The sequence below is a fragment of the Candoia aspera genome, chromosome 3 (assembly GCF_035149785.1).
Source record: "Candoia aspera isolate rCanAsp1 chromosome 3, rCanAsp1.hap2, whole genome shotgun sequence".
NCBI lineage: Eukaryota > Metazoa > Chordata > Lepidosauria > Squamata > Boidae > Candoia > Candoia aspera.
In genome coordinates, this window is record NC_086155.1 from 200,783,358 (window position 1) to 200,809,408 (window position 26,051).

The following is a 26,051-nucleotide window of genomic DNA, read 5'->3' on the forward strand; positions in this document are numbered from 1 at the left end:
TTAGCGCTAACAGCTTGGGTGTGCCTCGCGATCCGTTTAGCCATTGTCTCTTGTCCTTCAGTCTTTGTAAGTTGATGGCTACTTATCTTGAGCCCCTTCCCCTGTTTCCTTGCTATTGTCATGTGTGCCATTGCGCTGATGTCTTCAGCTCAACGGCACTCATGACATCACCTTGTCTAGTTGCTTTGTTTTTTGGTTGTGCAGAGCATAGTTTTCTATAACCACATTTTTTACCACAGCTGGATAAACCAGGCATCACACTGAAGACATTTTATTTTCAGAAAATGAAATGAAATAAAATAAAAATAAATAAAAGGGCTGAAAGGTTTTGTGAATGGTTGCATCATATCTTAGCGATATGTACTGAAAATAATATTAGCAGCAAAAACATTGGGAGATGACCCAAAGACAGCTGGTTGTTGGATCTGAAACATTTTGAGAAAATCTTAGGAGATGTTGATATTGTCACATGGGACTTTGTAAAATTTGGGCTATGTTGCCTACTCCATGTCTGTCTGTCTGTCTGTCTTCCTATCTACTATGTCATCCAGATGTTCTCACTTTGGGCACACACCTTGGGCAGGTTATAACAATATATGTTATAAAAAAAACAAGAACATATTTCATATTTCAAGCAAAATAAAACCACTCTATAACACTGCTGGATCCCAGTTGTTTATTTAAATTCTGCTGTAGAATTCTGCTCTCTCATGTACCTTAAGAAAATCATTAGACTCTGCTTTACAGATTGTTTTAAAAAAATCACCGTGGCCTTAATTCACCTATTCCTGTTATTTGTTGCTGGTGTGGGATGCAAGTTTCCCTGAGGTTGCTAAGCCCAAGAAGTCATTTATCGCTCTTAGTGAAGCATAGAAGCTTCCTGTTGTCTCAGGAATTAAGATGTGAAATGCATTCATTTTCTTTTGTTTTTCACATTCCATCTTTTTTTCCCTCCAGTTTTTTAAACTGTGAACGGCTTTGTGATGCTGATCCTTGCTGCTCAGGTTTTGGACTTCTAAATGCTTCCCAAGGCACAGGTACTTTTTATCCATTCATTATAAACCTTGTAGATTTTTTTTTTCTTTTCCACAAGGTAACCTGCAACCTGTAGCATGGGGGCTCACAGCATATAAACAAACCCATCTGTGATTGTTTGAGCCATGTGCCCAGTAATGTGGTAATTACTCTGGATAAGAGAGGAAATGGGGAAAGTGGATTTATTTTTCTAGAAACCTGCATCAAAAATCAGGCACTAAAGAAGCGTTAATGGAAACTGCTGAGGTTGGTGGATTATCAGAGTCTCTGTGCTGATCCTGAAATTTCCTGGTTCTGTAGCCAGGAGCCTGTATCCTGCTTTGTTGCTTCTGTTGCTGGTTAATCTATGGGCATGGTAGAAAAGGCAAGTAGACCAAGAAGCAGGTTATTTCTTTCTGGTCAGCACTGCACATTGGACTTGAACAGAGAACAAATGTATATGCATTTGTGAAACTGGCCATAAGGAAGTGAAAGCAGGTCACACCGACAAAGAGACATTGACTGATTGATTGATTGATTGATTGATGATGTGCCATCAAGTCATTTTTGATTCCTATCAACCACATAGATAGATTTTCTCCATGACAATCTATCCCTAACCTGATCTTTCAGGTCTTCCAGTGGTGCACCCATGGCCACTGTAATTGAGCCCATCCACGTGGCTGCTGGGTGCCCTCTTCTTCTCTTTCCTTCCACCTTTCCCAGCATTAGAACTTTCTTCAGAGAGCTGGGTCTTCCCATAATGTGTCTGAAGTAGGATAATTTGAGCCTGGTTGTTTGTGCCTTGAGTGAGAACTTTGGGTATCTGTCAGAGTTTCCCAATTCCTGCTTAGCTTCTGCACTGTGTCCCTACAGCCTACCAGAGCTGGATAGTTCAGATATGTTTTCCAGTCTTGCTTTTAAAGGCTGAAAAATTTCTGTTCTGCAGGTTTCTGGTCCAGGTTAGATCGCAACTGAGGATGAATAGAGCACTTATTCTAGAGTAGGTGCCTTCTCGGTGGTTGTAATGGTTTGCATTCAACACTTTTTCGAGCCCAAGAAATTCCACCTCCCAAGCTTGAAACAGTTGTTTCAAATGTTCTGACCATCCAAGAAGTGTATCGCCCTTAAATGAGTCTGTGTCAAGGTCAAAACACCTTCAGAATGATTGGAACAACTTGATTCAAACTCAAGACAACCGTTTTGGGCTTAAAAATGAGCATTTTGAATTCATACTGTATCAACTTTCAACTATTTTGCACAGCCATCATGCCTTGTTTTTTTAAAGCCTGGCAAACTAACAACAACACCAAGCTCTTTGAAGTGTACAGTATTTTTTCCTACATACTTCCTAGGTTGGCCATGTCATCATGCCATGTTTTGTGATCACGTGGTCATTCCAAGAAGTAGTGGGACAGAAACCTACAGTCTTTAAGAGCCTGGTTCTGTTATAAATGTGTACTTTTTTGAAGAATAAAAATAAGGGATGCCCCAACCTCATACAAGACTCATCCATGCTCCTCATGGATTTTTTGAAGGAGAGGGAAGAATAGGTCCTAACTAGGATTTGGTCTGCTAACATCAATTTTGCCTAGGATCAGCTGAAAACAAAATATCCTGATTCACCCCCAAAGGATTTGGTGGGGAATTTTATTTATTTATTTATAAATCATATTATATGGCTGCCCATTTCACAGAATGTGACTCTGGGAAACATACAATAAAACCACAAAATAACAATATTAAAACAGCATGTCATTAAAAACATTGATGTCACTATTAAAAAAGGATAAGCAAGATATTATGAACAGTGGAGCCACCTCAGGAGATCACCGTTCCCTTGAGACCCCCAGGCCTGTTGACCAAGGCATGTTTTGAGGGATTTCCAGAAGGATGGGAGGAAAGGAGCCAATCTAATCTTGGAGTGGGGGGGGGGGATGACGTTCCACAGAGCAGGTGCCACAGCAGAAAAGGCTCATCTCCTGGGTCCCAACAGATGTAACTCCTTAGTAGATGGGACCCGCAGCATACCTCTTCTGCAGGATCTGATGGGATGGATAGATGTGGTCCCTGCGGTCTTGGGAAGAGGTGGTCCCTCAAGTAACCCAGCCCCCTGCCATGAAGGGCTTTAAAGGTCAAAACCTGCACCTTGAATTAGACCTGGAAGCAAACTGGCACCCAATGCAGCTCATGGAGCAGAGGTGTAATGTGTGCCATTCTAGGGGCACACACAGCTACCCATGCCACCACATTCTGCACCAGCTGAAGTTTCCAGATACTCTTCAAGGGCAGCCCCATGTAAAGCGCATTGCAGTAGTCCACAGGGGAGGTGACCAGGGCATGAGTGACCGTGAGCAGAGCCTTCTGATCAAGGAGTGGGTACAACTGGTGCACAAGAAGAACTGTGCAAAGGCTTTCCTAGCCATCGTTGCTTCCTTAAGTCTTTTTTCCCTATTTAGCTTGTCTACTTGGTTCCTGCTAATACAGCCTAGCCTCCAAAGTATGAACCTGATGTGTAGTCTTGAGCCAGTTCTGCTTTCTGCTCAGTTACAGTTGGAGTGTAACTATGGTCTCCATCACTCTTTCACTGTTGGTACCCAAACTGAATCATCTAATTTCCCAAAGCCCTTGCTGATCTTCTCTCAAACTCTTTCAATTTGTCTGAATCCTTCCAATGTTATGCAGAACTGAATATAGTACAGTTGGAGGCTGACCATGATTTGCAAACCAGGTTCTACTGAAGCTACCTAAAGTTACACTGCCATTTTTCTGGCAGCCAAGTCACACTGCTGATTTTATGACAGCAAGCGGGATATCTCTCTATCAACCAGAATGTTTTTATTTCTTCAGTGATAAATTTATTGATGGATTATTTTAAAAATGCCAAGCATCTGTAGAGATTTATAGAAAACATGACAACCATAATTGTTTTCTCATTTCAGGCAGCAAGATCTTGTGTTTGACTCTGGGCAGTTTGGGAATTCAAACTTGCAGTGATGAATTAAGAAGTGATTGGCAGATCTCCACTTGTACATCTCTGGAAACTGAGGCCAGGGTTCATCCCTTTGGCTGGTATCAAAAATCCTGTGAGTATCAACTTGCTCTCTTTGGGCCATATATGAATGATGGAGTTCAGCCTTATGATGGATGCATCTGTAAATGACAGAAGCCGCAGCGTATCAGAGCTTATTGAGTTGATGCTAGGAAGGAATTCCAGAGAGACTTCTGTGGGAGGAAGAAAAATAAATACCTGATGCTCATAGATATGAGCCCTTTGATAGAGGTCACGTTAAGAAACAGATACCACTGGGATTCCAGGAATGCTACTTTATTGTTGCAGGATATTGTAACAGACTCTTGAAAGCCTATCCAATTTTCTCTCTTTCCAATCTTATACTAAACAAAATCAAGATGGGGTTATCTTGAGTTTCTTTCTCACCCTTCCCCTCTATCTCAGGACTGTGTAGTCTTTTCTGCAAGTCCCTTCTTAATAGTTATTTCTCCAAGGCCATCCCTAACTTCCTTTACACCAAGTGACAAATCTGTGGTTGGCTGTACCATATCAAATGCAGTTTGTAAAATCCCTGAGTACACACTGGAGTTTTGGAAGCTCCATTTCTATTAACTAGCCATACCTCCGCCATCACCATGTTGTTTTGAAACTGAGAAGAGTTTCCATGCACATGTTCATGTCCATGCATCATCTCCTATCAGGATCTCCCCTTGAGCAGAACTCTTTCAGATGCTAGCTGAGTGCATGGAGGAGATGGCAGAAGTTTGCAAGCCTCCCATCATTACACATTTGTCAGGAAACACTTGCCAGAGTTCTGCTTTTTTCTTTTTAGAATTCAAGGCAATCTTTTATTTTCAGTAATGGAGGCCACATATTCTTATTTATCCTGCTTGGAAAATCCTTCACATCTTTCCCACATGCTTCCTTGGGTTAAGGACAAAAAAAAAAGAGAAGCAGGACAAGAAACAGAAACTCTAGCCAAGGTAGATAGGTCCAGGTGTAAGACAAATTCCTTCAAGATGTTGCATCTTTCCTGCAATGTGAGCTTTGAATAGATTGCCAGATGTGATCCAAGACATTTTGATGCTACTTAAGCCAAAAAGTCTGAATTACACTTCCATATAATATATGTTCCCCTTAGGTATGTATACACATATGTAACCCAAACATTGGTTTTTAATGGTATTAGAAAATCCACCCGATTTTCCTATTTTTTAATTGTATTAGAAAAACTAATCCAGTTTAATAGCAGGTTACTTTCTGCTTGAGTCTGCAGAAAAGTATTTCATACTGTGTTGTGTACATATGCAACTGATTATTTCCTTAAGCAGAAACAGTAGAACTCCGGTTTGTATTACTTACAGTCCCAAAGGCGTAGGCAATCTGGAATGTAAAGAAGTTTTACATTTTGCATCTGGACTTTACTGAGCTCTTGGCTAAGGAGTGTGAATTCAGCCTGCAGATGGCTTTTTTCAACAGACACCAGTATTTTAATCTAGAGAATGTTAATACTGCCTTCATCTTCTTGCTAACTAGTAAGCTATATTGAGCAACACAATTTTGCTCTACTTAACTATCAAGCTACTATCATATCCTGTCTACAAGGGGTAGAGTTTTTCCAAACTTCCCTTTAAAGCAAGTGAAATAATTCTATTTGGCTGATCAACATGAATAATGCATCCCATAGAGAGACCTGGAAACCCTGAAGAACCTCAATAGTTTACCTGTTTGTAAACATCAAGTGGGTCTTGTGGTCAGGATATTGTAGAGGCAGGACCGCAACTGGGGGGGGGGGAACTGGGGCATGTGCCCCGGGTGCTGCGCTGGTGGGGCGCCAAAATGAGTGCTGGGGGGGTGCCAAAATGGGTGCGGAATCCATGTTTGCCCCTGGTGACACAGACCCTAGTTGTGGCCCTGTGTCGAGGGCAGAGGGAATGGCCTCGAAGGACAGGAGGCAGAGCTGCTCCCAAGGCAAGGGTCAGATAAGAGGGGCCTGAGCCCGGGCCAAGAAAGTAACTTGAGAAAACATCTCAGGGAAGCCCCTCCTTAGTTCACAAGAAGATAATGGGAGGGAGGGAAAAGCACATCCAGACTTGCAAGATTCTGTTACTATTACTGTTACTGACCTACATGGTGTTGGTTTCTTAGTCTGGTCTACCTTGAAGGGCTGACAGATAAAGGATTGCTTTCCAGTCCACACTCAGCATTGTCTGGCTGCGCCATAGGCAGACACAGTGCAAATGGACACATAGTGCAGCAGAAAACTAGTGCAACACTAGATATGTCCTGTTAATTCCAGCAAAACAGCCAAGGCAATGGTTGCATGAAACTTTCCGTGTGTGGTCCTCCTCCATACATAAAGCTTTGCATTGTTTTGCTTTGGGTATTGATTGTTCATCTTCCTGCCTCGCTCACCAAACAGTGTTGTTTTGCCTAGAGGTTATGGTAGAGTTATCTCAACATCTTTCCTTTACCTCCCATGGCAGGATGACATGGCTTCCTAGGGATCTCCACAGGGCGTGTTCGTGACACCCATAGAAAAACAGGCAGAGCTCCCATTGCACCATTGGTGCCGCCAACCTGATTTTTTTCTTTTACCATGCCCGGCAGACACCCCTGACTCTGCCCTGTTCCTTTAAGTGTTCCATGAATTTCTGCTAATAAAAAAGGTCTCTTTTTTTCCTCCCATAGCAATTGTGCCCCGCGTGTGCCCACCTGTTCCTTTACCGGCAAAGCAAGAAAATGGTAAGAAAAACAGCCCTTCAGTCAGTGAAAGTTAATTGAGTTTCAGGTTTCCCCACTTATTTATAGATTGTCTACCATTTTGAGGGCTGTTCTTTTGGTAATAGACTGAGAACGCTGGTCATCAAAGGATTTTCTTTGATGGAATGTGCTGATGTTCATAAGGCAGCACACTGTACATCCTACAGGAGAAATCTGTTGCAGGAACTCTGTGGGGCATAGAATCGGACATTTTCCTGTTTGCAAACTGGCATCGGCTTTTCCAAAGTTACCCTCAGAAACTTGATTTTGTGCTCTGGGTGTGAGCATGAATACAATTTCTGTTTAAAATAGCTTTAGTAATTTTTTTTGGGTTTAAGGTATGTTTGTAAAGCAATATATAATGTAAAATAAATAGCTTTAGTAATTTAGTTTTTGCAGATGTGCAAAACATAGGGGGCCCCAGGGCCACATTTGCTCTTTAAGTGACATGCTAGGAGAGAGGATGAAGAAATGAATGAGGCCACGACAAACACCACATTCATTAACAATATTTCTAACCCACCCCAATCCTAAAGAATCTGCACAACGAAGTGATAAAAAATTAATTCAATTAAAATTCAAATAAAATAATCTCCAGCAGATACAATAATTGCAGTTACAGTCATCTTACTGTGGTGCCCTATAACGAGTTAGGGGTTGGATTTACATTCAAATGTAATTACAAGAGTGTTAAATTATTCAGTACCATGAATATGATTGCTCCTTCTGTATTTATTTATCATTATATCAGTGTTTCTCAACCTTGGCAACTTTAAGGTGTGTGGCTGGGGAATTCTGGGAGTTGAAGTCCACACGCCTTAAAGTTGCCAAGGTTGAGAAACACTGCATTATATGCTGCAATTGAAAGGTCTTTCCTTGGGGACTGGGGGGCTGCACCCAAGGTTTTGGGGGGATCTCATGTGTTCCAGGTTTCCTAATCTTCTACCTCTGAACTAATGTGCATGAAGTACCTTGTTGATAAAACATCTCTCCCTTCTAATGGGAAAAGATCCATCCTTCATTCCTATAAAACACCCCTTGTCCTCCAGGTATGTCAAGACCACCTTTCTAGTTGGGAATTCTAAGTGGAGTAACCCTTATTATCCAAAGAGCATCTATGCTTCTGATGGTGCTCTTCCTCTTTTTTCATCCTCATTCTTACCACTAAGATCTTCTACATTTGGGGACTGATGAGGATAAAGTAAAACAGCACTGAACACCAGGGACCACTGGATAATTTTTACCAGGTTTCACACACAGCTTTCAGTTGAAGAAAAATGTTTGCAGCCATCATCCTGGGCTGAAATAGAAACAATGAAGTGTCCTGGGCAACTGAGAGGGTCTCCTTCCCTGGCTTACTATTTGTTGAGCTCTTCAACCTGCAAATTATTCAGAAACTGTAGCAAAGCAAGATGTTTCCTACTGTCAAGGAACCAGGAAAAGGACAGGTAGTTTCTACAGCTCTGCTCCTCTGCAATTTTGAAATTCATATAGTGGACGTTACTCAGGTCCACAATCTCAAATGGACCACAGACTGTGGAGCAATGGAGGCTTATTATGGGATTGCTGTGGGTCGAAACTACCGATTTGGAAGAGGAAGGCTTTGCCCTATTTAGAAGCCAACTATTTTAACATCCAGATAAACATCTGGTGTGCTTTCATTTCATGTTGGCTGGCTTCTTCCTTCTTTCAAATAACAGCTTTGTGGGCAGAGAAAAGTGCCAGTCCTAGAGGTCTGATTATAGTTATTACCCAAAAAAGATTTTTGGAAAGTGGTACATATTGTCATATTCCATCATCTCCAGCAAGGCTGGCAAAAACACTTGTGTGTAACAGATTCTTGAGATAAATATTATCTGCTGGGATTTCTTCAAGGTAAATCTTTGATATGGTAGTCATGCAGACAGATCTCTGAAAGATATTTACTTTGAATGAGAGAGAAGAAATGCCCTCTTTTCTTTATTTTTTTCTCCTTCTTTGAAAACAAGAGTGATGAACACCACTGATCACATCCCTGTTCTGTATGGCAATGCTAGTTGAAATTGAAAAGCAGTTGATATTTCTGCTCAGCTCTATTGTCTCCAGAGTGTAAATTTTATAGACAAATTCCTGGGACAAGGTCCATACAATTCAGTGGAACTATCTTCTGTGTAGGCCCATAGAGAATTGCACCAGACTTCTCATCTTGGCAGGTATACAGTAGCTGTTTGCAAATAATCTTTTATAGCAGTGTCCTCCTTCAGATCTTCTGATGCTCCTTCAGATCTTCAACTTCCAGAAGTTCTAGTCAGCATTAGGAATTTAGTGCTGGCCTAGCTGGAAGGTACCAGGCTGATGTTCCTATCCCCACCTGGAGATGGGCAGGAACATTGATTTCTGATCCACTTCACATAAGTTCCCCAAAAGCCAATTTCAGGACCTCCCATCTTTTTGGCTTGGTGGGTGCATTTGGGGAAATTTAGAAACATGTCTTGAGTTTTCATTTACCACAAGGAAAATTGGCATGATGCTCTCTGTCTTTCCCTCTAGTTCCTCAGAATTCTGTCTACCACCCCAGCTTCACTGTGTCTTTTTTTCTGGACAGATGGACACACTGCTTTAAAAAAGCACTGAGTTTCAGCCGCCCACCACTTTTATGTTGTTTAAGATGCCTGTGGCTCAGAAGAATTACAAAGGGTAAACATAGTGTCTGAAGTTGGTACTTTGCTTCGCAGCATGTTAACTTTTCATTTTTTTCAATGGAAAATCTAGTGGAACACGATAGGCACCAAGGGAGATATCACTGTGCACTGTGGGATCATAAAGACCCTCGTGGTTACCCACAGGTCTATTTTAGGTATGTGTAAAACCTAAATATTCAAAGCATGGTGAAAGAACAGAATGGTATGATGGAGCTGGAACACTCTGACACACCGGGTTTAGTTTATACTATCTAATTTTCCCAGTTGAGATAACAGTTAAATCAGGTCCATGCTCACTGTACTGCCCATACAAGACAATCTTGTAAGGTCTTCGCAGCTTATAATCCACAGAATCAAGGAAGTGAGTCCACTCTGTACTGTTCTGGCTTAAACTTCCAGTTTTTTTAAAAATTTATTTTCTTTATTTATGCTTAGCTGCATGACAGCTTTGGTGAGATTGGTGTTTCCTGTATGTGTGTGCACAAACACAAACTTAGTGTTTATTTCAGCACCAAGGGCAGTAACAGAGAGAAGGCAGGGAGATGGAAGACAATCAAGGTTGTGCTTACCTTTGCATTAGCTTACTTAGGCTTAGTTTTAGTTCATTTTGAGTGAACCTCTCTTATCAAATCACTATGGTCAACATTCTTCTCATTCTCCCAGCACCAATCCTTCTCTTCTTCCTGTCCTAGTAAAAAGAACATCCGGAAAGCAAAACTCATCCTTACAGATCCTGAATTTTAACAATAAAAGATTCAGAACAAGTTGGATGCAGAGGGTTATAATTATGCAATGAAAAAAGATGATCCAGATGAGGCTGGGATGACCTGAGTTTGGTCTGGCTGGAATAAGGGGGCTTCTCTGCTAGATGAAAGTGATCAATGCACTTGCTTCACCAAAGTGCCTTAGTTATAAAACTTAACATTTTCTACAAAGATGGAGAGCTATGGTACTTTAGATCACGGTGTGCAACAATTTGGTGATTGGAATTATACTTGATTTGAGTCAGGGAAATCTGAAGGTCATTATTGGTGGAGCCATAGGTGTCTTGTACAAGCCACAATGACATCATATGTGCATCGTGACATCTTTGTGTGAAAGGCATGAACTATGCATTTTACACAATGTCATCGTGCAAGTGAAGTCACTTGCCTCCCTTAGGAGTGCCCATGGGCAGGGCAGCAATGCAAAATAGGCAGGCCTGTGGGTGGACTGAATCAGAATTTTATTGAATTATTTGAGGAGTGGGTTGGATTATTTTCTATAGTTTCTAAAATGCACTGTGTTTGCTTAAGAGTTTGCACTACAATTTCCCCATGTTTTCTGCCTCAAATGGTGAGAAGCCACAATACCAAATGTTCATACCGTAATCTGGAAGGGTTCCTGGGACCATGTGTTATTATAGGGTCACAGTTCGTCCTCTGACTTAATCTATTTTATGTCATGGTGCTTTCAGATTTCTCTGTGCAGCCTTGCGCCAATACTATTTTTCAGTAGATGACTGGTAATCCTATGCTATAGCCAAGCTGACAATTTTTCTGGACTTTATCACTTTAAAATGTGTGCATGGAGAGGGAGGTTTCCTGTAGAGTTTATTTTTAAATAAATAAGGATGTTGTAGATAAGAGTTCAGCCTTGCTTTCTCCTATTACGCTGCTAATGGCTTTAAAAATGCAGTATCATTGCCTTTCCTATGACTTGGTAGAGATGAAGCCAAGTGTGCTACCCCTAAAAGTATACAAATTAGCCAGGGTCTAAAGTGAATTTGCAATGAGTTGATTTAATCTGAATTTGTGATTCAACTTGGATTTGTGATTTGTATGATCAGATTGATTTGATTTGAAGACTCATTTCTATAAAAGTGGGTAAGTCCATCAAATTGATTAAAAGGGACTTGCTTTGATTCAATGAAATCCTGTTTGAAGCAAACCTTCTAATTCAAACTCTGTGCAATCCACTTGTTTCTGCTGATCGGGCCCCAAACATAGAAGAAGATGGATAAAATGTCCTAAAGTCTGTATGCAGTAGGAACTTTCTGTGCTTTTTTTTTTTAAAGATCAGGGATCATCATCCAGTCTGCAGAGTTGGCATTAAAAAAATCCTTACATAGGATGGTATTCAGTTCCATAGAATTCACATCACTTTATTCACAAATGAATTCAGGAGTTGCATGGTTAATTAAAAAAAAAAAAAGCTTTTCTCTAAAAAAAAGTAGCATGGGAGCATTTTCCTTGAACTGCAGCCCAGAGAGAAGGAAATTTAAGACTTCTCTGTCTATGTCCAATAAAAAATTGCATTCCTGAGATTTCTTATTGCTAATTAGGATGTAGAAGGGTTATAGTGCACTGCTGTCAGTGAAAATAATATTACTGTTTAGATGTATAACAGCCACCCCTTTCCAAAAGACTCTGCTCTGATACCTAATATTATATTATTATTTTTAAAAAAAACTTGATGTGGCTACTAACAATGCAATTAAAGAAACGCCTAGTTTATCGCAAGATAAAATTGTCTTATCTTAAAATGTGGGTTATCTTCAGTGGCACCATTCCACTAACATAAAGCATCAGTCACTTCCAAGAAGTTCACTTTCATCCTTGCATTAGAATCAGATTCAATATGCTGATTCCATAGAATATCCCATCACCTCTTATACCAAATCTCTGACAAATGTTGCACAAACTACTCCAGAATCAATATTCTGGAGCAGTGTTTCTCAAGCTTGGCAACTTTAAGAAGTGTGGACTTCAACTCCCAGAATTATGCTGGCTGGGGAATTCTGGGAGTTGAAGTCCACACATCTTAAAGTTGCCAAGGTTGAGAAACACTGCTCTGGACTGAAACTACAATTCAGTAGCATCTTTGGGAGAAATTGTCCACTAGATGGCAGCAGAGAGAAAGATCTCCAAAATGTTGCTGCCATCTAGTGATGGTCTGTATTTTTCCAGCCTAGATATCATAGCCAAGGCACAACTGATATTCCGATACCGATGCAGTATATTATTAGACAAGTAGGTTGGATTGCACGGGATGCTTAATTTGATTACTAAATTCACCCATGTTCTGGGTTTGCATAATAGATTGAATCATAAATGATCAGAATGGGCTGGGTCTGTACAACATAGTAGGCCCTACCCAAACCAAGCCTAAATTTAAAACTCACCAAAGCTTAATGTTGTGCTGATGCTAAAGCTAGGTTTATACCAGATCTGGATGAACCTGTTACGATGGAAGAAATACTCCCTTGGGATATTTTTGTTAGGGTTTTCTCTTACACGGCTTAGCTTGTCTGAGGGTTGAATTCTTTTATATCAGGGATTCTGAAACCGGAGAAATGATGTGGCAGACAAGGTTTCATAACTTGCTCAAATATGCTGACGGTGTTAGTAGAAGTGATCGTGAGTGGTCTATTATCCCAAGGCAAATATCTTTTAAGATCAGCAAGGTAACACAGACATTCTGGGCTTACATTGGAATCCAGACAAAGAATGTCTGTCTTTTCTTTTTCTTTTAAAGAGCATAACTAGTCATTTTCAGTTTTGTGTCTGGAGCTAGACAAATGACTTCTGCTCTGCCGGAACTGGCAACTCAGACTGTGGAAAATTGATGTGTAATTATTGTTTTAAACTGTTTTTCTTAAGTTCCTGTCCTTGAAAAGGCTCCATTCCTGTTGTTGTTTTTGTGGCAAAAACAAAAGACTTGAGTCTGTAAAATCCCTCTTCTTCTTTTTTTTAAAATCCAACTATTCAAGTGTGGGTTTTGAAAAACACACATGCAACTGGGAGTAAAACCAAGGGGATTGTTCAGTTTTTGTATATTCCATGGAAGACAGTAGACTGGGTCTGATGCTAATCATGACTTAGTTTCCCTGAAGTCATGTTTATAGCAGGGAGAAACAGCCTTTTGAGATGTTCCACCAGATTTGAAGTCAAAGAGACTGGATGGGCGATTTCTCCAAATATTTCTAGCAAAATGAGAAACTCACCTACCATTTCTCAAAGGCAGAAGTTCCATTTCCTGGTGACAGGATGGCCCTTGTTGAAAGAGCTCTATGGGAGGAATTTCCCCTTGGCATTGAATAAAAGGAAGAGAACCCAGGGAGGTTACAGACCATCAGAGAGATGAAAAGCAGAACATTCACACATATTTCTTGACAACAGGATCCTATAATTTTACTTAGTTGTGACTCACATGTCCCACTGACTATCTGGCCCCTCTGATAAATGATTTTGTTTTGTATTCCAGCAAATATAAATTATGGTTCTCAGGACTTCTACTCTTGAATTTCTGCATTTTGTTTTTTAGTGACCTTGAACAAATGGCAGCGTTTGGACAAGGCCTCCATTATTCTTGATCCTTCCATTGCCAAATTTGATGTCATCCATGTCAGTAGAGACCTTTCCAGTGAGTTCACTGTCATCCAAGATTTTTGTCTCTCAGGTAAGAAGTCCTTTCCCAAAACTAAGCTTGTTTGTTTTTTCTTAGTTAGAGCTAAGAATATCAGAAATGCATCAAACTCTTCCCCCCTCCTCCCACTTTGTACATGAATACAAGGAGCATTTGACCAAGGTGCCTATTTTTCAGACCCTTTGTATATTTTTTAGAGTGAGACCCTCCCCCCCCCCCCCCCCTTTGTGCCTTCAGATCAGAACTGACTCCTGGCAACTGCCTGGATACTTTTCTTGCCAAGATTTCAGAAGGGGTTTGCCATTGCCTGCTTCCTAGGGCTGAGAGAAAATGACTGGCCCAAGTCACCCAGCTGACTTTTATACTTAAGACAGGACTAGAACTCCTGGTCTCCTGGTTTCTAGCCTGGTGCGTTCACCACTACACCAAACTGGCTCTCAGACATCTCAAATACAAGTTGCATTAATTATGTTGTTACTTGTCTAACTGGAATTAATGTGTCATTTTTTTAAAAAAAAAGTTGAAATAACAGGACAGATGAAAAGGGAGTTACTGAATTCCTTTTAAATATCTTTAAGGCTTCTTTTGGTCTCAGGAGAAAAGCTTCATGTTCAGTTTTCTTCTAGGAGTCCTAACAGTTTATAGGAGGTATTACTATTCCATAAAAATGGGGGCGCCTCTAAGTAAGCCCTTTTAAACTGGAGGCTGGATGATGACCTACCAAGAAGCCCAGGGCTTCAATTTCACATTAGATGCCCTTTGAGGATCATCCCAACTTTAAAGGGAAAGAGGCAAAAAAAGCAATTTATTTAGCTGTGACTGGAAGCCCTGATTAATTTTGAAATTTTCTGTGCAGGGGTGAAATAGACTTTTTGTATCTGATGCAAATTGCTGACTTCTGGATGGTATCTGTATGCCCAAGACTAGAAAGTTAGAACTTCACTTCTAGATTCAATTTCTTATGGCTGTTCTTTCAAAGGCATTATTTATGTCTTGAGCTTATCTTATACATTTACAACACAAAAGCAGACTCATGGCCGGATTTCTGCCTTTTGAAGGGCGAGACATGTAACATCAATAGAGCAGATGATTTGAAGTTAGTGTGGAAATGCCTTACAGTTTACCTGGCTGTGGCTGAAAAGTGAGAAAATTGCTTTGGCTAGTTTTCAGTAGAAACTGAACTTGATTTCTTTTGAAACTTGATTTCTTCACCCTCAGGCATCAATAATTAGTACTAAGAAGTGTATCCTACAGTGGTTGTCTCTCCATCTAACAGGTGTGTCCAGATTGCAATTCCCAGAATTCTTGGTCTCTCTAAATCTGGAGGGCACCAAGTTGGGGAGAAGCATCCTACATTATCATACAGAAGGCTGTATCTTTTATGACAATTGTCCCTTCTCTTCATATGAGTATTTATGTAGGTGCTATAAAATGGGATGTCCAACATGACACAACTGAAGCCAGCTTCAAAGAAATTGGGGCTTCAATTACTCCATTGGACAGTAGAATCTATTTGTTTTCTTTGACAATCTTTAAACCACCACCTGAGATGGCCTTCCAAATATCATAATTGTAGCTCCCTGGGAATTGCCCAGTCTTGTTGGGTCCATTATTGATTATGTTCTCCATTTCAGTCTCCAAACTATCAAGGCAGTTTTCACATGCTTTTTGTTTTATCTGCCTATATAATTCATAGTTGGTCATTTCTTTCTTTACAGTCTGTTCAAAGGACAACTTGTGCCTAGTGACCACTCTTAAAATATTGCCGTCAGCAATACGATGCATGTTCTACCCAGAAACACAGAGTTGTACTCTTAGTCTCCAAGGCCACCATTGTCGTATTTTGCTCAAGGAGCCAGCTGCGTATATCTATCGAAGGAAAGGTACATACATGGCAAAAGATTAAAGAAGCATGGCTTGTTAATCTTTGCTTTCCCTGAAACACAAAAGCAGAAGATACAGTGGAAATAAATCAGCATGGTAGTCAGAGGTCTTACGGCTGCTGAACAATGCCAAGTTTGGTCAAGAATAGAAGGATCGGAAGCTACTTCTCTGCATTTTTGCATCTTTCTTTTCTATTTTCTTTTACTTCTTTCCCTTTTCTTGTCCTTTTAGCTTTCTCTTTGATTCCTTTATTTTTTTCTTTCTTATTTTATATTAATTTGTATTAGTTTTATCTTCTTTTTAAAAACTGCATACCGTGTGTGTGTGTGTGTCAGTATATAATACTGCAGAGCACTTTTGGGAAGAGTCTCTGTAACAGTCCTTGCATCTCTTGGGTTGTAAGCAGGCTTGCCCAAGCTGAATCTCAGTCTAACTCAGCGTTTCTCAACCTTGGCAGCTTGAAGATGTGTGGACTTCAGCTCTCAGAATTCAAGTCCACACATCTTCAAGCTGCCAAGGAACACTGTCTAATTTTATAGTACCCGAATTGAAACCTGCATAATTAGGCTTATAGCTTCTTCTCAAAGAGTTTTTCATCTCTTCCCATTGTGCAGATGTGTTCCTACCCACTGCTGAACAAAACAACGACCCTTCAGTGTACATCCCATCACAAGGAACCTTGTTTGGCATCTCTCAAGTAATTCAAGTGGGTTCCGAGTGGAAGAGCATTGGGCAATTCCTTGGGATTCCATATGCAGCACCTCCAGTGGGAAAGAATCGGTTCCATCCTCCACAGCCTTTCACCTGGACAGACTTCTGGAATGCAACCACAATCCGGTGAGAAGACAAATAGCATCTTGACAGCCAAGAGTCACTTGCTTATGTATCATAAGCATATCAGAAGTGGAATACTGTCTAGATCTAGTTTAGCATTCTGTCTCCAGCAATGTCTAATGAAATTTCTCTGGGGAGAACAGTGAATAGGATGTATGATTCTTTGGTCTAACATCCATCCTGGCCCTGCTATTTGACAGGTTGAAGAGGTGAGCAGAAGAATTACAGGACACTCTTACAGGATAGGAGATAGTCAATTATTCTAATCATAATGTTTTTATTCCATTATTTCTGCTACCATCAGGTGGCACCATTTGGACTTTCTGCAGCTTTGAATTTTTTTCTGGTTAAGGGGTTACTATAATTGAATGTAGGCAGTTAACTAACAAGATAGTGAAAGATATCCAATAAGTTTTTGGATAAATGGGCTTCCCCAGTATGGCATTTTTGGGGCGGTTTGTTTGTTTTACACTATTTGCATAATCCCTGAATCACAGGAAATGTCACCAGAAGATCAAAGTCCTGTGTAGCTCTAGGACAACTCATTGTAAGGAGGGCAATTCTAGACAGCGAAAGTAGATGATACATTATTAGGATGGCTTGTCTCACTGCAATTTTCTTTTATCCATAAAGTATCTGTTCACTTTATCTTTTATATCTACACTACGTATGATTTTTAAGCTGCCTGTATATTGACAGGCCAACCATATATATATTTAAATATATATATTTATGCACAGCTGCTAGGAAGAAGTTTGCTTAGTTACATTGTCATTGAAGGCCAAACCACACGTTAAGTTTGTTTTAAAATGAGGCTACTTACCTAGGAGAGATAGGTAGGTAGGTAGGTAGATAGATACACACACACACCTGTGTGCGTGTGTGTGTGTATCTCCTAGCTAAATAGCCTAGTTTTAAATTTACAGTATATATATAATTAAAACTTTTAAAAAAGAAGATAAAAACTAATACAGACTCATATAAAGTTAAGAAGAAAAGAGAAAAAGAAAGAAAGCAAAGATACGCAAAAAGTGCAAGAAAAAAATTAAAGAAAAATAGAAAAGAATTTTTTAAAAATGCAAAGCAGTGACTTCTGATATGCTTCACAGCAGTAATAAGTACTATATTGTAACCTCTCCCTCTAAAGTTCCATCATAATACTCTTCTTTCTATAATCTATCCTGTCTAATCATCAAAGCCATAAATCACAAGTTCTTTTTTTTCATTTTTATGCAAAGCGCCCATAAGAGTCACCAATCACCAATGAATGTAGACAGTGTCTTTTCTCTAATCAACGAATCCGTTTATCCATCTCAGCAAGATCTGTCAATTTTACCAACCCTTTCTCCACAGTGGGTAGTGTCAACTCTTTCCATCTCTGTGCATATAAAGCTCTTGCAATCTTGCCCTTAGCTAGGTTATTTTCTGAAGGAAAGACTGCCAGTTTAACTCCTTGGAGAAAGGAACCAGGAGCTCGATGTGGTGATTAACGACAGCTTGTAATGAGGCCCCAACCCAGACTGAAAGCAGTCTTCTGAATGGTTCTCATAGCTGCTTTTTCCAAGCACCTTTTTAAAATGCACAAATAATGTCATCTTTACTTTGGTCCAATTCACAAGGAGATACACCTGCACAAACGTGGACCACAGAAGGCTAACATAGATGGTTTAGCTTGTGTTGGAGTTTCCATGGAAGGAAAGCAATTGTACCAACTCTTCAAGCTTGAATTTTCAGTGTTGCTTCTTAAAATGTTTACAAAAAAGCAGTGATCTTTTTTTTGCCATTCGGTCTTGTGTAGTATGATTGCATGGTTGAGGGCGCTCTCATTTTTGGTGACCTAATTCCTGGTGCACCTGAGCTGTGTGGGTTGAGGTGACTCACCCAGATTATGTTTACAGTTTACCACAAGAGAGGCACATCTTGCTTTTCCAGGTGTGCAGGGCTGTACAGTTAAGACCCACAACAGTGATGTTGGGTTTGTCTTGGGCCACATTGTCATTCTCTATTGCATTCTTCTGCTTCAGAAAAAATGGTATATAGTTAGGGTCTGCAGAAGCTAGATGTGAACTTACAGATGTCTTTTTTTGTAATGGTGCACAACTTTTAAGGAGATCAGCCCTTGATTAGTTATAAATTATAAGCATTCCTTCTTGAAGAAAAGCTGCATGAAACTGTTAATTCTTAAGGATTCATGCAATTATGAATTATATCTGCAAATTTTATGTATCTGCAAATTTTAAAGAGACATTGAGAGAGCTCCTTGTACACATTGTGCATGACCTGCAGCATCAAAGTCTTTACAATGTCTTTATTATATTAATTTTAATAATGCTTTTATTGCTTTATTATATAATAATGCTTTATTAATAATGCTTCTGTCTGTGGATGCTGTTGTTTCTAATTCTCAAATTGTTTCCTTATCATGTCCTTAATATATTTATTCTATTTATTTAGAATAAATATATTAAGGACATGATAAGGAAACAATTTGAGAATTAGAAACAACAGCATCCACAGACAGAAGCATTATTAATTGCTATTTACAGAGCACCTCCATAGTACGATAAAGAGTAACAGCAAAGGAGAAATCCTTTTTTTTAATGATATTTACAGATTAAACTTCAACTCAAGGGAGGGAAGGAACATGGAGATGAAGATAAACAGGGATAATGCATCTATTTTGTTATCCATTCTTGACTTTACTTCTGTTGAGGGGCCTAGACTAATCCCAAGTACTTAAAACATTAGTTATCTACGGTATAGTTGCTGTAGGTCTATCCTGGGATTTGGGATCATACATATCAAATATCAGAAGAGTTTTCTAGAATTTATCCATCTGTACAGAATATCTACATGCCCCCATAATGGCTGCAATGATAGTCCAAACCCACAGTCTAAATGGCTATGGATCTGGCTCTGCTATTATGAGATTTGGGGGTGGGGGGCTGGTGAATCCAGATGTGTAGCTCACCATATACCTGTTTTGGTGGGTGGTTTGAAAAAAAAGTAGTTCAACTTTCTCTGATTGGGATGCTTTCCAGAGGTATGGACTGCTGTTCCCAGAATTCTCAGCAGTGGCCACACTGACTGGGGAATTCTGGGAATTAAAGGAATGCATCTGGAAGTTGCTAGATTGGGGGAGGCTGTTCTTTATGATACTTTAAAACTGATCTTGCATGACATCCACAACCCTATTCCTTTGTTTCCTCATTATCACTAGAACTTTAAACAAGTCATAAAGTACTTTATTGTCTCTTTAGAGCTAGCTGCTGGCAGCCAGGAGATGATATCAGCCTTTCTTCTGTCAGTGAAGATTGCTTGTTTTTGAACATCTTTGTCCCACAGAACAATGTAAGTACTAGATTAGTAAGAGTATGTTCATCTTCTCTGATCATTCCCTCATTCAGGAATCTGCTCTGGGGGAAGGACCATGGGATGGGGCTGCTAGATCCATTGATGTTAGGACCTTTTTGGATCTATCCTTAGATATTCACACAATGTCACAGTCATCTACAGAGAAAGAAAGTTTGGGGGTGAGCAACTGATGAAGTCACTCTAAAGCTCCTTTATGCCTTCAGAAGGCCTTGCTAAGGTTTTCTGTTTTTACTCTGGTCCATGATCAGGTGTTCAAGGGCTTCAGTTCTGAACACTGAAGTGGTTGTGGAGAAAAGAGAGAGGGAGGTGTTAATTGTCTCTTGTGCTTTTTCCCCAACTTAACCAGATGAAGAGGGTTATTTCTCAATTTCGGCGAGAACTACTCTAAATGATAGAGGGGGTGAACTGGGTTAGTCTGAGGCAACAAAACTGAATTCTGGTAACACCTTCAGAACTAACCAACTTTATCAGGGCATACTTGTGTGCCTTCAAGCGGACATTTTTCATCTGTGAGGACAACCAGGATAAGTTTAAATTTCACACAAATGCAAGTCCTCGGCCATGAATTAGTGTGTCCCTTAGCAGATTCATCTCACACCAAAATCTTGCATCTTTCTCTATTAAGCCCTTCAGAATTTAGTGGAGCATTTGGGTCAGCAGTCTTTTCAGGCCCTGGGGTTCACCATGCAATGCTGAATGTGATGATCTGGGTGGAAAGAGAAAAGATCAGAAAAGAAAAAGAAAGGAGGGAGGGAGGGACAAGATTTCCATGTTCTTGTATGAGATTACTTGCAAGATTTCAGCATTCTCCTTACTGAAACGATACAGTGTGTAATTTTGAAATCTTATGAGGTGTCCTAAGGGACGCGGTGGCGCTGCAGGTTAAACCACTGAGCTGCTGAGCTTGCCGATCGGAAGGTCGGCGGTTCGAATCCACGTGACGGGGTGAGCTCCCGTTGCTAGTCCCAGCTCCTGCCAACCTAGCAGTTCGAAAACATGCAAATGTGAGTAGATTAATAGGTACCGCTTTGGCGGGCAGGTAATGGTGTTCCGTTTAGTCATGCCGGCCACATGACCACGGAAGTGTCTACGGACAAATGCCGGCTCTTCGGCTTTGAAATGGAGATGAGCACCACCCCCTAGAGTCGGACACAACTGGACTTAATATCAAGGGAAACCTTTACCTTTTACCTATGAGGTGCCAGTGATCGGGGGTGTAGGATCTCCGTGAGTGTATGGTCATAAATGTGAAAATTACTGACATATGCTCTAGAGCTGGGGTGGAGGAGAACATCTTCCTCCCCACCATATTATTGTTTCATTTGGGGGGGCATTTTTATTAAAAAATTTAGAGAAGGAATATGAACAAAAATAAAAAGGAATTAAAAGAATAAAATGCAAACGGTAAAATACAAATATGCTAAGTCAACAAAGGAACAGTTACTTTTCCAAATTATCATTAATTACCCATGAATTATAAAGTATATTATATCACTTTAAACAACTAGGAATCACTGTGGTTTTAGTTAAAATTAGAACTCCCCCCAAAGTAGATATTTTTGGCCCTGTTCAACTTTGGCTGGAAAAAGGGATGACAAGTCAGCAATGCTAAGGTAAGAGCAACATTAATAAACATTATTTATGGCTAACCGTAGTTCTTGATTGTCCTTTCACCACTGCTTCTTTAACTGCTTAAATTTTTAATTAATTTTAATTTTTAATTGTTTTGGTCTGGGCTGCCTGGGGGTTGTAGGTTTTAAATAGTTTTTATTGCTTTGTATTTGAATTTGTAAGCAGCCCAGAGTCTATGGGAGTGGGGGGCTATAATAAATTTCAAACAACAACCACAACTAATCTATCATTTATTGTGGCAGGGGGGGAATCTCCCAGTGCTGGTATTCTTCCACAACAGCATAAATGCTGATGACCAAGCAAAAAAGACAGTCCTTGATGGTTCCTACTTAGCTGGAGTTGGGAATCTCATTGTCGTGACTGCAAGTTACCGAGCTGGAGTTTTTGGCTTTTTTAGCACCGGTGAGTTTGAAACCAGAACTTTTTAATGATGAAGCCAGAATTATTTCAGCTGGGTCTTATGGACAAGGAATTAGGAAAGCAGTATGGGAAATTAATATTTCATATGGCATCCGCAGCGAGATTATTGTATGCAAACAGTTGGAAAAGCAATGCAACACCTAAAGTGGAAGATTGGATTATAAAATTAACTGAGCTTGCAGAATTGGGGAGGCTGACCAGTTTGGTCAGAAAAAAAAATGACAAAATATTTTGTTTTGAAAGACTGGAAACCTTATATGGACTTTTTTTTTTGAAATAAGACAAGATCAAATTGATGCTTTTGGGATCTGGGGACTAAAAAGGCATGAAGTGGATGGGGAGAAGATTAAGATGATAATTACTCAATAGAGAGAAGGGTGGAAGGTATAATTTTATGTTTTCTTTCTTTTATTCTTTTCATTTCTTTCTGTATTCTTTTTTCTTACTTTCTATCTTTTTGTTTGTTCATTTTAATTGTATTGAATTTTTTTAAAAAGAATCCCCTCTCGCCCCCATGGGTGGTATGTGTCTTCCTCCACCTTGGGTCCTCTACCAGAGGCCTGGGAGTTTGAGGGTTCTGCCCAGGATCTTCGCTGTTCCCAGCACTGCACTCTTCTCAGACATTGCTCCTGGGATCTGTTGGAGCCCCTCTCCCAGCTTGGGGGTCACAGCCCCGAGTGCCCCTTCCACCACTGGGACCACGTTGGCCTTCACTTTCAACATCTTCTCCAGTTCCTCCTTCAGGCCCTGGTCCTTCTCCAGCTTCTCATACTCATACCTCAGTACTCTAAGGATATCTGAATAGCAGGCCTCACTGGTAGAAGACCCCCAGTTTAATTTTCCATAATGTCCCAAAGGAATGCTGCTATGCCTCAGCTGTGCTGAAAAATTGCAGCATATTTTTAATTGGTAGCTCATAGCCACTTAGAACAGACATCATTCCTCGTGGTGTGTCAGCCCTACAAAGTAGACCAGATTAAGAAACTAATGCCATATATGTAGATAGGACTCCTCTTATTGCAACAGCTCTAGTAACAGAATCTTGCAAGTCTGAATGTGCTTCCCTCTTTCTCATTTTATCTTCGGGTGAACTAGGGAGGGGCTTCCCTGAGATGTTTTCTCAAGTTCCTTTCTTGGACCGGGCTCAGTCCCCTCTTATCTGACCCTTGCCTTGGTGGCGGCTCTGCCTCCTGTCCTTCAGGGTCATTCCTTATAGCCTCTACACGGTGTCTGGCTAAATGCTGAGGTCCTGGCAAATACTCCATCTTGTTGAATCATGACTTTGACCCCCTTCAAAGGAAAAAAAGTGCTAAATTGCTTATACACTTTCATAAAGCTTTCCACTAGTCTCAATGGAAAGAAAATGTGGCAGCAGTGTGCTGTGCTTCAGCCCCCTTTTTCTTTCATTGCCTTTTCTTTCCTGCCGAGGTCGGCCTACATGTTCAGTTTCTAGAATGCCCCAGTTTCTGCTCAGAGCTGTTGCACTGCTCCAGCTGATAAATAGTAAGCCCAGATCTAATATCTGTGAGCTGAGAGGCTAGAAGAGATCCCACTTACTCAGATGATGAGGTATCATTGTTTTTCACTCCTCCTTCTGGGGCCTTCTGGGGAATTTCTTATTCCTTCTTCTTTCTTACCACACCCTTTTGTTGGACATGTGCCCATATGATTGATAAGCTTAATATAAGAATCACATGAAGAGAGAGATGTATAGAGACTGGTTTCAAAGGCTATAGGCTGATGCCCCCAACAATGGTGGGGATAATTTGTTTGACTTAGGTTTTTATTTATTTTTAGGATGAGTGGGGGATTTTTTGATTAAAAAATGGGTTATTAATTCTTAAAGAAAGAGAAAGACACCATTGAGTCAAGTTTGATTCCTGGTAACTCTGGACATGTCCATGTAGGTTTTTTGACAGTAGTATGGAAGTAGCTTATAATTCTCTTCTTCTGGGATATTTTTTTTCAACTGCCTACCCTAGCCTACAGCCTTGGGATGTCCTGGTAGTTTTCAGTTAAAGTACTAACCAGGTTAGACCCTGATAAGCTTTAAAGACCCATCAAGGTCAGCTTGGCAGTATTTGCAGTGACTTAATGCATGTATTTTAATCCTCTCCCACCAAATGAAAAATGAACCTTCCATAAATCAATGGTTTGTCAGTCAGTTGTGATAGTATGAACTTGGGAGAGGTTCTGGAGGCCATAAAAATGGAAATGGAGATCGCATGGGGCCTACAGACCATATATTGTCCATCCTTGGTTCATACTGCCTGTTAGCAGCTTTTCTGAATGTGCCCAGAATCATTCCCAGTCTTCTCTGTAGATGCTAGTGCTCTACTGGTGTTAGTTTTCCATGACAGGAGAAATGATTTTGTAGTACTTCATAAGATCAAAAGGCTGCAGAGAGATGATCTTCCCTTATTCATCATGTTTCCTCCTATATGTCTACCCCTAAATGACTGTGTGAATGAAGATATTGCATGCCACTGTTATATCAAACATTGATTTGATGTTTCTCCAATGCATGTGGCATACACAGAATGACTTCTCTGCCTTTTCCATTTAAATTCATGAGTCCAGTGGAATGGCCTGTGGGGAAATGAAGGAGGGTTAAGGTCAAGATGCAGTATGTCTGCTTGTCAAGATTTAACTTGTAGAGCAATCAATAAGCTGGATGTTTGTGGATGGTGAGAGTCTCATAATCCACACATTTGAAGGACCCCAAGATGGCCACAGCTGATCTAGATTTTGCTAGAGGAGGCTGGAGTTTGGAATACTGTGTTGCAGATGTATGGCCTTTTTTGCTAATATTTGCATGGTAGACCACCCATCTCCTCATTGTGCCATAGACTAGTCTGGGAAGACCTCCAACTTTTTCCCCAAGTAGAGGCAGCACTTTACCAGGGGATAGTAATCAGAAAACAAGGCATTTGGGACAGATCAAGCTTGGAGTTGATAAAATAAAACAAACATGGAAAAGCTTCATTGCTGATAGAAATGGAGAACTGTATGGAGAGAAAAAAAAGCTTTCTGCTGTTCCTGTTACAAAAGTCAGGGCCTTGAGGATAGTGCATATTACTGAATATTACTTAAGCTGGGGAATAATTAGCATTCAATATATGTCGCATGAGCATCCAGACTTAAGTCACATGCCCCAAAGACCCAGATAAAAACAGATGTTGCAGAAGAAGCAGTGAACAGGAATAAAAGCAAGTGTACGATATAATCCCCTCAATGGCATTGACATTCAACTATTTTAAAGTGACCTAAAATTAGAATTAAAAGCCTTTTGCTTCAGAATAGTCATCTAAAAGCAATGTAATAGCATGGTAATCCTGAGGAATTTCATCCCATCCTAATGAAAATGCTTTATTACTGCATAATGTTGATTCTGCTGCATCTGTTCTAATGCCTGTTGCACAGGATGGTCAAGCCAGTCACTTTTGGCAGAAATCTGCTGCAGCCCAAGATTGGGCTGCCTGTCCAAAGCCAGACTTGAAACATGGTTCCTTCCTGCCTTTAAGAAGCTTTTTCTAATGTTCAGTCACAGTTTGCCTTTCTGTAACTTAAACTTTCCATAACTCCAAACCCTTGTTCCATGTGTCCTACCTCGTAATTGTAGCTGTCTAAAACATGCAGGAGTAGAAATGCCTAAAGACAGATTAGAAGCTAAGACAGTCTTCTTTCAACTAGTTGTCCTCCTGGAAAGTCTTGATCTTCTTAGTGACATCCTTTCTTTCCAGATACTTGAAGTGCTGTAAGTTGTTTTTATCACTTGTGCCAACGTCCTCCTTTCCTTTATTTATTTGTGTAGGTTCCAGTGTCGCAAGTGGAAATTGGGGCCTTTTGGATCAAGAAATGGCTCTAAAATGGATACAGAAGAACATTGCAATGTTTGGGGGAGATGCAGGACAGATAACGATCGGAGCTAATGGCAGGGGAGCGGACATTATCAGCACCCACCTCCTTAAGAGATCATTGAATCCAATCCTCTTCAAGAGGGCACTACTGATGGTAAGTCCTATTTA

General features: G+C 40.3%; 1 protein-coding gene across 1 annotated transcript in view; it reads left to right on the forward strand.

Moving 5' to 3' along the window:
• TG (thyroglobulin) overlaps positions 1-26,051 on the forward strand; it is a gene marked incomplete at its 5' end in the record, with an annotated part of 143,675 nt that overhangs the window by 61,233 nt on the left and 56,391 nt on the right. The window contains 9 exons of the mRNA XM_063299987.1: positions 958-1,037; positions 3,957-4,100; positions 6,719-6,772; positions 13,777-13,911; positions 15,597-15,761; positions 16,377-16,599; positions 19,857-19,947; positions 21,846-22,005; positions 25,838-26,037. Coding sequence (XP_063156057.1) covers positions 958-1,037; positions 3,957-4,100; positions 6,719-6,772; positions 13,777-13,911; positions 15,597-15,761; positions 16,377-16,599; positions 19,857-19,947; positions 21,846-22,005; positions 25,838-26,037 — 1,252 coding nt within the window. The remainder of the gene's footprint in view (positions 1-957; positions 1,038-3,956; positions 4,101-6,718; positions 6,773-13,776; positions 13,912-15,596; positions 15,762-16,376; positions 16,600-19,856; positions 19,948-21,845; positions 22,006-25,837; positions 26,038-26,051) is intronic.